A 15,353-nucleotide genomic window follows, 5' to 3' on the forward strand; every position below is an offset into this window, starting at 1 on the left:
GAATATGAACGTGGTTTTGCGCAGCTCGTCAGTGAACAACGGCTCTGTGTAGTTAATGCTGCTCCATGTTAAAGCCCGCACGTGATGGAGATTTACCGCTGATGAGAACCGGCTTTTCTGACAAGATGCGCGTTAAATATCGCATGCGATTTATCGTGCAGCCCTAGTTGAGACCCACTTCCAAATATAAGTTTACTGTACCGCCGTTTACAAGCGTCACCAGCTGGCTTTCAGGAAATGGCCCAACACATTTCATAGGAAGCTTCTTGGGCTGCTGGCCCCATGTGTTCAGTCCAAAGTCGCCCCATTGACCTATCAGCACACCATGTGTTTTGATTGGCCATTAAAGAGTGTTGACATACACACCACAGATGCTGTGTAATTAAAGCAGCAGGGGGTGATTGGTCTCGTGCCTGTTTTGGCGGTCAGAGCAATATAGGGCCACAGGTAAAGACCCACAGCTCTCTAGTCCATTGTTCCAGTTGTCAAGACAGGATTAAGAGATCAGACTCCAAAGGTGGGCTGGCTTTTGAAAAATGTGGATCATGGTACTGATGGGAAGTGATATAGGGGCGATTAAGGGGTCGTTAATAGAACCATTCCTGTGAAGTGTCCTGCGGGATAAATATAAACGATAATTTCAAGATCAAAAGGAAGATACATTCAAGGACAGGAATAAGAAAGAGGGCAAACTTATACTTGACAATGATCTTGTCTCATCTAACCTATAACTTTTTAAAGTTACCAATTTATTTTGTTGTTAAAACTTCATAATAAAGTTTAATTTGACATTAGTTAATGCATTGTTTATCAGGAACTAAAGTGAATGATTATTACGGAATATTATTTATTTTGTACTGTATATATTATTTATGTAATTATCTAGTCTAGGTTAATGTTAACATATAAAAATGTTAAATGCTATTATAAATATGCAATTGTTCATTGTTAATTCCTGTTGTTTCATAATAGATTAATTAATGTAATAATTATATACAACTAAAATTGTTAAAAAATATGTTAGTATTTGTAGATTTCTGAATCTAGATTAACAAATGTTGTAAAATTGTTGTTTATTAATAGTTCATGATATTTAGGCCTATATTTTTATGTATTTTAACAGCTTTTACATATTATGATTTATGTATTCATTACATACATTCTTTTCTCTCTCTCTATATATATATAAATATATAAACAGGCATTTTTAATATTTTATATAACATTATTTATTTTGAATAATTAAGACATTTTGCAGTCCTCTTTGAAGTTACTAAGACCTCAATTAGGTTTTGGTTGAGAACCACTGCTCTAAAGTACTGGAGGTAGGGTTACTAGAAAAAATAAAGTCATACAGGTTTGAATCAGCTTGAGTTAATGTTGACCTTTTCAGTTTTGGGTGAACTATCCCTTAAGACTCTTTCGTACACTTGAAGGACCAAATAAAAATGGGCCAATGCAAGAAAACACTGTTAACAGCAACACATTACCAAATGTGATCTTATCTACCTTGCCCTTTTTATAGCTGTCACAGGCAAAGGTCACAACACAATTGCCCAGCCCTGCCCTCATAAAACTCTGCTCTCATAAGAGAGATCCCTGAGCTATCCCAGAATTCCCAGATATTTGTCAGCATGCCATAACACTGTTATTTGGCATCTTATTGGATATTGATGCTCTGTACAGTGTGCATAGGCTGGTCTGAAGAATGTAATATTATTAATTGTCATAAAAAGACAATATGTTTTCAGACATGTCGAGTTGTCATTTTACTCCGTCATAATAAAAACCTGAATGGCAATAAACGTCTAATCATTCTGTCACTCCTCAGCTTTTGTCAGAGAAGTTATCGCGTAAGGAGAAGGAGAGACAGGAACTCGAAGAGCGTCTGGGTCAGGAGCAGGCCTCTAAGAAGAGTCTTCAGGCTAGTCTGCACCAGAAAGACCTGGAGCTCCAGGAGAGCCAAGCCCGGGTGTCATCAGGAGAGGCAGCTCTGAGGCGGGGCCAGGCTGGATTAACTGAACGCAGGGAGGAGGCCGCACGACTCAGGCGGGAACTCAGCGAGCTGGAGAAGGACCACCAGGATTTGAAGGCAGAGAGGAAACAACTTCAACAGCAGAGAGAGGATAAAGAAAACCAGGGCCTGCAGCAGCAAAGTGAGATCAGCCAGGTCAGTAAAAAAATGCACAATACTATAACAACCATCCATCCAGAATTAGAATCAATTCCATCCATCTTTTATTTCAGAATCAAATCCAACCACCCTTTAGTTCAGAATCAAATTCATCAGGGTTAGAATCAGAATCAAATAAATCCATCCTTTAGTTCACAATCAGCTTCAGCCATCATTTAGTTCAGAATCAAATTCAAGTTAGAATCAGAATCAAATCTGACCATCCTTTAGTTTAGAATCAAAGTCATCAAGTTAGAATCTGAATCAAATCTGTCCATCCCTTTGTTCAGAATCAAATTCAAGTTAGAATCAGAATCAAATCTGACCATCCTTTAGTTTAGAATCAAAGTCATCAAGTTAGAATCTGAATCAAATCTGTCCATCCCTTTGTTCAGAATCAAATTCAAGTTAGAATCAGAATCAAATCCAGCCATCCTTCAGTTCATATTCGAATCCATCCATCCATTAATTTAAAATATAATTCATCTATTTAGAGTCAGAATCAAATCCACCCACCCTTTAGTTCCGAGTCAAACCCATCCATCCATTTATCCATGCAATTCTATCTTTTTTATTTACAATAATAATCAAATTCATCCAGAAACTTAATTCTAAGAATCAAATCCACCCATCCTGAATCAAACCCATTGATCCATTACACATTTAGAATAGAATAGAATAGTTTTATTGTCATTGTTTTTGAAACAACAAAAGACTTGTTTAGCAGCTCAAAAGGTTTGGCATAATAAAATAAAAAAAGACAGACACAAGTACAGATACAAATAGAGATATTAAACAAGAAGAGAGAGGTAATCCATAAGGTACAAAGGTGATGAGAAATATCGTACTATAAAATATATACAATGGTTTGTGCCAGACAGAGTACTTTGTCCAAATAAACAATGTAGCGCTGAAAACAATGTACATAATATGTATATACACATACACATACACATATATACACACACACACACACACACACACACATATATATAACAGTAATTTGTATAAACATATATGAAGATATGTATATAGTATATGTAAATTTGTTTAGTGCAAATATGCAGTGTATGGTATTCCACTTGTAGTTCCTGAGACAAAGGTTTGATGTGCACTAGTGTTTGGGAGAGGTAGGAGGAGGGTTTATGCATTTGACTGCCCGAGGGAAGAAGCTGTCTTTTAATCTACTAGTCTTTGTTTTGATTGTTCTGTATCTCTTCCCAGAGGGCAGAGGGGAGAACAGGTGATGTCCAGGGTGAGTGGTGTCCATTATAATACAGCTGGCTTTCTTTCTAAGATGGCCAGTGTAAATGTCTTTCTATTGTTGACCGATATAAATTGGTCAGCAGGTGATGAGGGAGGGTGAGCATGTTTTAGCTTCCTGAGGAAGCAGAGTCTGATATAATGCTGGGCATTCCACACCTGATGGGAGATGTGTGCAGCAGAGTGCAGACCAGGTGAGGTCGGCCGAGATGTGCACACCAAGGAACTTAAAGCTCTCTATCCTCTCTACCTCCTTTCCATGAATGCAGAGGGCAGAGTGCTCAGTGCGCTTTGATCTATTATAAGTTCCTTGGTTTTAGAGATGTTAAGTCCAGATTATTGAGGGAACACCATTCTGTCTGATGCTGAACCTCCTCTTTGTAGGCTGTCTCATTATTGTCCGTAATCAGTCCTACTATGGTGGTATCATCAGCAAACTTGACGATGGTGTTGGTAGAATGGATGGGGGAGCGGTCGTGTGTGAAGAGCGAGTAGCGGAGGGGGCTGAGGACACACCCCTGTGGTGTGCCAGTGTTCAGGATGAGAGTGGATGATGTGTGACCTCCCATTCTGACATTCTGGGGTCTGTTGCTTAGAAAGTCCAGTATCCACGTGCACAGCGAGCTGCCTAGGCTCAGATTTGTGAGGGAACCAGTTTGTGAGGAAGACTACTAAAGTATTAAAGGCTGAGCTGAAATCCATAAACAGCATTCTTACATAAGTGTGCTTATCCAGGTGTGTAAGTGCTGTGTAAAGATTTGTGCTTGTAATCAGGCTCTCATACTTCCATCCTCTCTAGCTGCATGCAAAGCTGCTGGAAACTGAGCGTCAGTTGGGGGAGCTGCAAGGCCGGCTGAAAGAGCAGAGACAGCTATCAGGAGAGAAACTCAAAGATCGGGAGCAGCAGGTGACAGACTTGCAGCTTAAACTGTCCCGCTTGGAGGAACAGGTAAAGACAAAAAATGGCTGATTAATACATATATCATAATACTGGACATAAGCTGGAAGACTTGGACCACATGAGTGCAGTAAAGCACACTGAGAGTAATTTCTGCCGTAATCAGCGTGTTAATTGATAATGCATGTTTACATGCAAAACCCAGACCAAATAATTATTACTATGGTGGGCTTGAGTGTCTTGTTTTCACTTTTAACCACTGCACTTGTCTCTCACTCGCTATGACTGTACGTATCTGTGATTATGTGTGTGTAGTTAAAGGAGAGCTCTACCAAGTCTACTGACCTGCAGCATCAGCTGGACAAATCCAAACAGCAGCACCAAGAGATACAAACAATTCAACAGAGCACTAATGGCAAACTTAGAGAAGCACAGGTAAAAACAACTGTAGCATCTCATTAAGTGTTCCATCAGTGGATTTTTTTTAGAAAAAGCAATTTGCTTTACTGTGCAGGAAAATAAATGTACCTTTTAGACTGTATTTATTCAAAAATACAGTAAAACAGTAATATGATTACAATTTAAAGTAAATTTTTCTATTTTAATATATTTTAAATTGTAATTTATTCCTGTGATGGTAAATCTGAATTTTCAGCAGCCATTACTGCAGTCTTCAGTGTCACATGATCCTTCAGAAATCATTCTAATATGCTGATTTGTTTTTTTTAAGAATAATTTCAACATTTTCAGTAGTGCTGCTTAATATTTTGTGGAAACAGTGACGCATACATGCTCCTTTGACGTTCTTATGCAGAACGACCTGGAGCAGGTGTTGCGTCAGATCGGGGACAAGGACCAGAAGATCCAGAATCTTGAAGCTCTGCTGCAGAAGAGCAAGGACAGCGTGAGCCAGCTGGAAGCAGAGAGAGAGGATCTGTGTGCTAAGATCCAGGCCGGTGAAGGAGAGGCAGCTGTGCTGAACCAATTAAAGGAGAAAAATCACTCACTACAGGAACAGGTACTGGACACTGGACTAGTATGACTACACTACTTTGAACAGGGAGGAAGCTCACTCTAGTTTTTCACCCATGTTTTAATTCAGATTACGCAGCTTACAGACAAGCTCAAGAACCAGTCAGAGAGCCACAAACAGGCTCAGGACAACCTTCATGAGCAGGTGCAGGAGCAGAAGACCCACTTGCGTTCAGCGCAAGACCGCTGCCAGAGCCTCGAGACCACCATCTCTGAGCTTACCACACAGCTCACAGAGAGCAAAGAGAAGATTGCCCAGCTAGACACACAGGTACTTGTGTTGTGTTTGTTCATAATTATTTAAAATAATAATTAATGCAAACATGAAAATTATACCTATTTCTGGCCAGTTGTTATTGTTTACTAAAACAAAAACAATTTAGAGTAGTTTTCATTCATTGTAATAAAGCTGAAATTAAATAAAACCTTAATAATAGATGAAAAACTTAATATATAGTATAATAAATAATATATAAACTAATAAAAATGGCAAAAGCACAAAACTATTGACTAAAACTTGAACAAAAATAAAATGATAATGGAAAATATAGAATTAGAAGACTACTCAAAAATGTAATAAATACTATTATAGTGTAAACACAATAATAAATAATAAGAGTTTCTGTCTAATTTATTCACCCCATCTCATTCTAAACCAGTTTTCTGTGAATCATTCCTTTAATGCAAAGTGACATTATAGTGCTTTTCAATTTTATTTATTCCAGCCTAATGATTTACAGATGTTAAAATATTAGTAAAGTTTATTAATAGTTAATTATTGTCACCAACTTAAGTATTAAAACAAAATACTAGTAAAGTTTATATATTACTTTTTTGTGTTTTAGCTAAAAGCCAAGACTGAGATGCTATTGTCTGCCGAAGCTGCTAAGAATGCCCAGAGAGCCGACTTGGAGAACCACCTAGAGACTGCCCAGAATGCATTGCAAGATAAGCAACAAGTATGTACGATTGCTTTGACAAAATTTGAACCTAGTGTATTTATATCAGTCATTTTGTTGGAGGTTCATAGACATTGTTTTTGTCGTGTGTCTCTGCAGGAGTTGAGTAAAGTGCAGGCTCAGCTGGAGGAGCAGGGCCGCAGGCTGCAGGAGAAGCAGGAGCAGTGCTCTCAGCTCGAGACCAGTCTGAAGGACAGCAGAGACAAACTGCTGACTGCAGAGCAGAGGATAGAGACTCTGGAGACCCAAACCAAGGTCAGTGTCACTGCAGCACATTTCTGCTTTGTCATCGTGACTTCATTTTAAAAATGTTACAGGCCTGTTGTGTTATGTTAGAGATATCAAATGACAGTATTGACAAGAAAGCAGTCTTGATTTATTTCTTTGCTTTTTGTTATTGACTTTTTGCTTACTATGAATTACTTGGAAAAATCTGCGATGTTTACTTGATGGAGAAATGCTTGAAAGCTACACACCATTGTAATAACTGAATCTTTTAATATGGATTGTATTATAATGAAATTTCTGTGATGTAATGTGTTTTCTGCATGTGTTTTTGTCTGATATAGAAAGCAGAGGTAGAGTTAACTGAACTCCGCTCTGGAAGGGAACAGGCTCAGAAAGAGCAGCAGATGCTGAAGAAGCAGATCAGTGAGCTAGAGATGAAGACGAAGGAGCTGAACCGTCTTTTAAACTCTGAGAAACAAGGGTAGATACTTCATATGGAAAAAATGTCAATTCTTCAGTCTTCTGTGACACTGAAGACTGGAGTAAAATTTAGCTTTGCCATCACAGGAATACGTTACATTTTAAAATATATTAAAATAGAAAACCATTATTAAAAACTTTTAAAATATTTCAAAATATTATTTTACTGTATCTTTGATCAAATAAATGTTTCTTTGGTGAGCATAAGAGACAAAAAATGTTACCGACCCCACACTTCTAATCTAATATGTATAGATCACAGGTGTGACATGAGGATTTTCCCTTTCCTTTCTGTCTCAGAGCTGCCACACAGCAAGAGGAGTTGAAGAAGAAAACATCAGCCCTCTCCGAAACAAGACAACAGCTGGAGAAGGCAGAGCAGGAGCGTGGAACCCTGCAGGCTAGCCTGGATAAACTGTCTCAGGAGGGTCAGAAGCGGCAAGCAGAGCTGGACAAGAAAGTCCAGGGTCTGAGCGCAGATCTTAAGAAAGCTCAGGAGGAGAAGGAAGCTCTGACTAAAGAAATGGCAACGGTGAAAGAGGCTCTAAACAAAGCCTCGAAAGCTCTCAAAGAGAGCCAGACTAAATTAGAGGCAGAGAAGAAGAGCAGCAAGGCCACTTTGGAGGAGAAGGTGAGGATTTTGGCCTCAAAAAATGTTTGGACAGTTGTGTATGCTTCAAAATAAAGTCAAATTTTTTTTTTTTCATGCAAACATTTTCACATAAATTTATATATCAACCTTTCTCTAATTTGTAGGAGACGTTTTCTCAGAAAGCACAGCAAGAGCTTCAGAAAAACACAGAGACCGCTTCTAAAGAGCTCAGCCATGTCAAAGGTCAGCTTGAGAAATCAATAGAGGTAAGACTGTGAAGTATAACTCTAAAGAAGCATTGATTTCGACCTTTATGTAAACCCATGTTAGAAGAATCATGATATTTTGCAATTGTTGAATCTTTTAGGCAGAAAAGGGCATTCAGTCTCAGCTGACCACACTGAACACTCAACTGAAACAGTCTCAAGATACACTGAAAGAGAAAGAAAACAGTGTACAGCAGCTACAGGCAGAGATGAAGACCACACAGGGGTCCTTCAGCCAGGAAGTGAAGAAAATTAAGGCACAAGTTTCCGAGCTGCAGACTTCCCTCAGTAAAAAGGCACATGGAGTTTCCTTACTCACTTATGTTTCATAAAATGCACATAAATTCTCTTAACACACCCAAGTTGAATGTTTCATTTCCTGTTCTTAAATGGATAGTTCATCCAAAAATGAACGTTCTGTCATTATTTACTCTCCCTCATGTCATTCCAAATCTGTATACCTGATTCTGTGGAACCTAAGATATTTTTAAGAACATTGATAACCAAACAGTTTTGGTTCTTTGGTGTTTGGACTTTGGTTTGAAAGTCAATGAGAACTGAAACTGTTTGGTTACCTGCATTCTTCAAAATATCTTCTTTTGTGTTCCGCAGAAGAAGAAGGTCATACGCATTTGGAAGGAGGATGAGGATGAGTAAATGATGACAGGATTTCATTTTTGAGTGGACTGCCATGTTGTTGGACATTATGTCCGTGAATAAATTGAATTGTGTTTCAGACTGAAGAAGAGGCAGAGCTGAAGGAGCAGGTGACGGCATTGTCTAAAGATCTGAACTCTGAGAAGAATCGTTGTGCAGAGCTGCAGAAGACCAGCGACAGCACCAAAGAAAGTCTCGCCACCCTTCAGTCTGATTACTACGGCAAAGAATCGGAGCTCTCTGCTGTATGCCAGGATCTCAAGGTCTGTTTTATAAAGTATGAGCACATCTTAATAAATGATTACATGCAGTTTGTGATTATTAGCTCATATTTGTCATGTAGGTGTGTGAGGAGAAGCTGGTTCTAGCTCAGGAGGAGATGGTGGCCAACAGGAACCAGCTCAGTGCTCACGAAACCCAGATCCAGGAGCTGAAGACGGGCCGCACGATGCTGGAGAAAGACCTCAGCAAGAGAGACGAGAAGATCAAACAGCAGGTGGAGGCTCTACAGAAGCTCCAGAAACAACAGGTAACAAAATATGCTGCAGATTTTTTAGATACCACCGTTGTGGCCTCAAGCCAGCCTTTGAACCACAGATGTTGCTGTGGTGTGAAGGTTATGGAAGCAAATGCCACCGGCCTCGATTGTGTGGCTATGAATAAAGAGTCTGTTCCAGACACAGCGAAACTACAATACAACCTTCTGTTGTGACCAGGAATTGGTTCTAGCTCAGGAGGAGATGGTGGCCAACAGGAACCAGCTCAGTGCTCACGAAACCCAGATCCAGGAGCTGAAGACGGGCCGCACGATGCTGGAGAAAGACCTCAGCAAGAGAGACGAGAAGATCAAACAGCAGGTGGAGGCTCTACAGAAGCGCCAGAAACAACAGGTAACAAAAACAGATTTTTTAGATATCACCGTTGTGGCCTCAAGCCAGCCTTTGAACCACAGATGTTGCTGTGGTGTGAAGGTTATGGAAGCAAATGCCACCGGCCTCGATTGTGTGGCTATGAATAAAGAGTCTGTTCCAGACACAGCGAAACTACAATACAACCTTCTGTTGTGACCAGGAATTGTTATAACTTTAATTTGCTTACCAACACAGACATGGAGATTATTATTTCATTATGTTATGGAAATGTCGAGTTGTTCAGCTGACTGTGTCTTTTGTTTCAGGAACAAACTGAAGAGCAGCTGAAGAAGGAGAAGGCTCAATGCGAGGAGCTCAAAGTGTGCCAGAGCACTGTAGAGAAGGACAAAAACAAACTGTCTGCTGATCTTAAAGCTCTGGCTGAGAAGAATGAGAAGGTCAGACTGATCACCTCTGACCCAAATCTAACCTCTAACCTATTTTTGTACATTTTCGGTTACTCAATAAAGTAGTTATGACAAAATATTTTTATAATGGCATCTTACTGAAATATTTTGCTTTTGTATGAGACTGTACACTACCGTTCAAAAGTTTGGGGTCCAAGGCTCCATTTATTTGATCCAAAATACAGTAAAAACTGTAATATTGTAAAATAGTATTACAATTTAAAATAACAGTTTTTTAAATATATTTAAAATATCCAAATGTATTGTTTATTCCTGTGATGGTGAAACTAAATTTTCAGCATCATTACTCCAGTTATCAGTGTCACATGATTCTTTAGAAATCGTCTTAAAATGCAGATTTGCTGCTCAAAAAACATTTAATATTGTCAATGTTGAAAACAGATGTGCTGCTGTGGAAACTCTGAAACATGAACAAAAAAACGTGGTGCACCTTTAAATGGCATATCATTGTCCACTATCTTAAGTATTTTGATGACTTTTGGATTCCCATGAATTGTGTAGCATAGTTTGATGATCTGGGCTTGTACCCAAAGCGACATCCAACTATGTTTGTAACTGGCAGAATTGTTTGTATATCTCTCACAGGAGCTGAAGGAGCTCCAGGCAGCGAAGCAGCTGTTGATCCAGCAGAAGGTGGAGCTGCAGGGGAAGGTGGAGGCAGCTCAAGCATCTCTGGAGCAGGAACAGAGAGAGCATCAGAAGACCAGAGACTCCATCAAACAAAAACAGCAGCAGCTCAAAGCTGAGACGGACAAACTACAACAGCAACTGGTACTGATAATATCAACTTGATTTATTTATTATTACTACTGTTGTTATTAATGATTAGCAATTAATGATAATAATATTAATGATTAGCAATGGCTGACTTATTTAGCAAAAATGTTTTACATTTTCCACAGAAAAGTTACATTCTCTTCCTTTCTCAGGCTTCAGAAGTGAAGGCTAAAGAGGAGGTGGAGAAGCAGAGGGAAGAGGCGGAGGTGAAGATGTCTATGCAGGTGGCAGCACTGAACGAGAACGTGGCGACCCTGAAGCGGGAGTGGCAGAGCAGCCAGAGGCGGGTGGGCGAGCTGGAGAAACAGACGGATGAACTGAGAGGGGAGATCGCTGTTTTGGAGGCCACCGTTCAGAACAACCAGGATGAGAGACGCGCACTGCTGGAGAGGTTTGATGGCTCTAGACCATTTTGGGGCCTAAATAAACAGAGAAAAAGTGATGATCACTTTCAATTTGATCCTTTTCCAGGTGTGTCCAGGGTGAGGGTGAGATCGAGAAGCTTCAGGCTAAGTTGTTGGAGATGCGCAGGAAGCTGGATGACACTACAGCCGCCATGCAGGAGCTTGGCCGGGAGAACCAGTCCTTACAGGTCAGGCTGACGCCAACACCAGACATACTGAAATTACTGACCTTACAATTCAGTTTTGGTGTTGTTTTGCATCTCTAGCCAAGTAAACTTCAGTTTTTAGTCAAATGTGACCCCTTTTTCCTGTTCCAGATAAAGCAGTCGCAGTCTCTCACACGAAAGTGGGCGGAAGATCACGAGGTGCAGAACTGTATGGCTTGTGGGAAGGGCTTCTCTGTCACTGTCAGAAAGGTCTGCATCATGCCTACACACACGCTCACATTCTTATTTGATGAGGCAGCCGCTCGAATGGATCAAAGTATGAGATCAATACAATGTTAATGATCTAACCTACTGATCCGTGCGCCTGCGTTCAAAGGACTGTGTGATCACATGACATGGTGCATCAAAGCACGTTCCACCAACAAAAGCGTCTGTTTGATGTTCTCAGGAAGTCATTGGCAATGAGTCATTCTTACATCCACATCATATCTTCTGTCATATTTATATTTGCCTAAGAAACAAGGATTCCCAGTGTAACATTGTGAAGTTAAATTTTTTTTTGAGTAATCTTCATTTGAATGATCTAATCAATTCTTAAAACATCAATATTTTACAGTGGATGCATATAATAATAATAATATTCATTCATTCATTCATTACTTCATTCGCAATGTCTGACCTGCAGGACAGAAGGCACACTACAAATAATGCTTCATTATAATAATACTACTAATAAAAAATATTAGTAATGATAATAATAATGTTATTATTATAGTTCTGATTATTATTTATTTATTCACAAAAATGCCTGACCTGCAGGACAGATTGCACACTACAAATAATGCTCCACATAATAGTAATAATGTTAATATAATAATAATAACATTATTATTATTATTATTATTATTATTGACATAAACGAGTGATCTGCAGGACAGGAGGGTTAGGAGACATGCTACAAATAATGCTTCACTTACTAAACTAATATAAGCTAATATAATATTAAACATGTTTTTTTATTATTATTTTTTGTAGTGTGCCTCCCATCCCATTTTTTGTGATACATTTTTATCTGCATTAAGGAAATTCTATTCACATTTTGGTTTTCCATACATAAAAATACATGGATGGAAACACATAAGATGTATAAATAAAGTTTCCAAAATGTGCATCAAAAGTCACAAAGTAGTTTGAGCCAGAAATATCTGAACCAGAATTTCTCCAAATGAACCAAATGGAAGTGTGAATCAAATCTTTATAATCGAATCAGTGCCAATACCCAGCCCAAACAATCCAAGCATCTAACTGTGTCACATCCATTCCATTCTATCTATCAGTGTGACATTAACCTAACTTGACCACCTGACCTGAATCATGACCCCTGTGTCTCTCTATTCCCCCAGCACCACTGTCGACACTGCGGCAACATCTTCTGTGCGGAGTGCTCTGCCCGCAACGCCCTGACACCCTCCTCCAAAAAGCCTGTCCGAGTGTGTGACAATTGCTATGATGAGCTCCAGGTCTGATTGCCCTCCCTCCCAAACCCGTCCCCTGCAGCCCTCTGCGCCCTGCTCACCCTGACCTCTCCCCAGGAAACACAAGCAACCAGGAGAGGCCAGCCCGGGGCAGATGCAGAAGCTGCAGGGGCCACTGAGGAACAGCGTGTCGCGGTGGTCACTTAATGCTGCCAATCAGATAGAGGGTACTCTAAATTAAACCGGCCAGAACGGCTGTCCTCATCTGTCCAGTGCCTTTGCCACTTATGGGGCCACTTTCAGACCCAGAGGAATCAAAAGGGAGGGACCGCTTAAGCAGATGTATAATTTGTAATATAAAAACCAGTTCCTTACAGAAGTTTTGTGCTAAAGTACAGCAGCTTTGGCACTCAGGATTGAGTTTTACATTGATATCGTAATATAAGAGATATATGAGTCTCTTATATAGCTATAAGAAATGGTGGGTGGGAAGGAATCTGAGTAGAACCAAAGCTGTTCGCAGGGTCCTTATTTGATATCATATTTGTAAGTAAATGTACAGACAAAAGAGGCACATGTGAATAATTCAGATATAATTGTCACTCTATGGAGACTGTATCATTTGTCATTCAATGTGGGCATGTTAACAAGGAATGTGGGTGTAACGTACATGCTTGCTTTGCTGCTCTTATGTCTGTTGAAATGAAACACTTGATGTTTGTTTTGCATTTATAATCTCACCAGTTGAACTTGGTGAATTCTTTTAAAGATTTACGCACACGAATATGTCTTTTTTGTTTTCTTTTATCAATTTGTACACGCTGGATGTACATGCCCTGCTTTTAAGCAATAACTGTGCATTGGGTGTGATTGTTTGTGTGCTAGTATATTGAAAATGAACACTGATTGTGTTTAAAATATCAGCTGCTACATTTCTCTTCAACTTGAGCAGTTCTCTCATTCATGGCATCTACGCTACTGAGCGAACTCAACGCTGCGAGCCAACAATTTAGACATCAAGGGGTAGTTCACCTAAAAATGTCAGTTTTCACCATTAACAAACATTCCAAACATGTATGACAAACTTTTTGCGGAACAGAAAAGTAGATATTTTGAAGAATGTTGAGAAGCAAACAGTGACTTCCATTGTGTTTTTGTCCATGCAGTGAGTCAGTGGGAACTGTTTAGTTATCAGCATTTTTCAAAATATTGTTTGTCGTCTTTTCTTTGTTTATTTAGCAGAACACAGAAGATATTTTGAAGAATATTGATAGCCAAACAAACAAAAATTGTCCATACAATGAAAGTAAATGGGAACCGAAACTCTTTATTTACCGACATTCTTCAAAATATCTTGTCGTCTTTGTTTATTTAGCAGAACACAAGATATTTTGAAGAATACTGATAGACAAAAAAAAAAAAAAAAAAGTACCATACAATGGAAGTCAGTGGGAACTGAAACTATTTACTGACATTCTTTGAAATATCTTCTTATAAGTCTTGTTTTCTTTGTGTGTTTTGCAGATTACAAAAGAAGGTATTTTGAAGAATGTTGATGACCGAACTATTTCCGTTCCCCTTGACTTCCATTTTATTTTTGTTCAAACAGTAAAAGGCAATGGGGTCCAAAAGGGATTCTTTTGGACCCCATTGACTTTCACTGTATGGACAAAAAAACAGACATTTTTCAAAATATCTTCCTGTCATACAGGTTTGAAACAGGAAATGACACCATTTTCACTTTTTTGGTTCACTATTCCAATATTAGAAGCTGAAAGTGTGGCCAGATGGTCAGAGCGTCATTGTAAGCGCTTAGTGTAGAGCTAAATGCGAGCGAGTGCAACTAACTGCTGTAAAGTATGCTTCACTGTATGTGGTTTATCCAGTAGCCATGTTTTGATGTTTTCGCTCTGCTTAATAGGTTGTAACGCCGACTTGCAGCGTTGATGGCACTGTTTGCTGTCAGTGTGATTCTGGGGTATTGATTACTTCCTGTTTGTGTGGGTAGATGGATCCAGGTGCATAAAGATCTGTAGGTATCCCAGGAACAATCATTAATGTCTCAGGATGTTTTGCGCTCATCACCAGCTCAGTCATGTGACATGATTTCAGAAAATGTAATATTATATGAATATTAGCCCTTTAACTTAATTGTGGATGAAATGTGTGCTGCAGTCAACAACAGTATGATAGAAGCCACTCAGTGCCATATAACTGGTCAAAACCCTCCATCTGACAACAATGCTGTAATTATTAGCAGTGTGTTTGTGCACATTCAGAAGAAAAGCAGGTTGTGCAGCTTGCAAATAAAGCTCGTTTGTGACCGCATATGCAAAGTGCATCACTTGTAGGTTTTTGCATCAGAACTACTCACTAACAGTACCTGTTGTATGGTTGTCATGCATTATTATTATTGATTGGCTCATATTTCCATGTGCTGAACAGCAGGGTGTTCACATTCATGTTGTGGTAATGTGTTTGTGTGCCTTATGTCAAGGTTTGTTTCTATCACTCAATGCAGACACGTCTTAACAGGCAAAACCTATCAAATACATGTTAATTCATTTAGCAGGTTCCTACATATGTGTGATGTGAAAGCAGTATCAGAAATGGAAGAAAAAAATCAATCAGAATATACTAAAT

General features: G+C 39.2%; 1 protein-coding gene across 4 annotated transcripts in view; it reads left to right on the top strand.

Annotated features, from left to right (window-relative positions):
• eea1 (early endosome antigen 1) overlaps positions 1–13,946 on the top strand; it is a 21,516-nt gene extending 7,570 nt beyond the window's left edge. For 2 of the 4 annotated variants that reach the window (XM_016552625.1, XM_016552651.1), the window contains 19 exons: positions 1,832–2,170; positions 4,236–4,385; positions 4,650–4,769; positions 5,149–5,352; positions 5,437–5,637; positions 6,212–6,325; positions 6,425–6,580; positions 6,895–7,034; positions 7,334–7,664; positions 7,790–7,891; positions 7,993–8,187; positions 8,629–8,811; positions 8,892–9,077; positions 9,726–9,857; positions 10,473–10,658; positions 10,817–11,055; positions 11,136–11,256; positions 11,386–11,484; positions 12,639–13,946. In XM_016552625.1, the coding sequence (XP_016408111.1) occupies positions 1,832–2,170; positions 4,236–4,385; positions 4,650–4,769; positions 5,149–5,352; positions 5,437–5,637; positions 6,212–6,325; positions 6,425–6,580; positions 6,895–7,034; positions 7,334–7,664; positions 7,790–7,891; positions 7,993–8,187; positions 8,629–8,811; positions 8,892–9,077; positions 9,726–9,857; positions 10,473–10,658; positions 10,817–11,055; positions 11,136–11,256; positions 11,386–11,484; positions 12,639–12,761 (3,321 nt within the window). In that variant the 3' untranslated portion in view covers positions 12,762–13,946. Of the gene's footprint in view, positions 1–1,831; positions 2,171–4,235; positions 4,386–4,649; positions 4,770–5,148; positions 5,353–5,436; positions 5,638–6,211; positions 6,326–6,424; positions 6,581–6,894; positions 7,035–7,333; positions 7,665–7,789; positions 7,892–7,992; positions 8,188–8,628; positions 8,812–8,891; positions 9,078–9,270; positions 9,439–9,725; positions 9,858–10,472; positions 10,659–10,816; positions 11,056–11,135; positions 11,257–11,385; positions 11,485–12,638 lie in introns of all 4 variants that reach the window. The other 2 variants (XM_016552633.1, XM_016552643.1) reach the window with 2 other exon arrangements.
• The last annotated feature ends 1,407 nt before the right edge of the window (positions 13,947–15,353 follow it).

Source organism: Sinocyclocheilus rhinocerous, unplaced genomic scaffold, assembly GCF_001515625.1.
Source record: "Sinocyclocheilus rhinocerous isolate Xijiao unplaced genomic scaffold, SAMN03320098_v1.1 scaffold2055, whole genome shotgun sequence".
In the NCBI taxonomy this organism is placed as follows: domain Eukaryota; kingdom Metazoa; phylum Chordata; class Actinopteri; order Cypriniformes; family Cyprinidae; genus Sinocyclocheilus; species Sinocyclocheilus rhinocerous.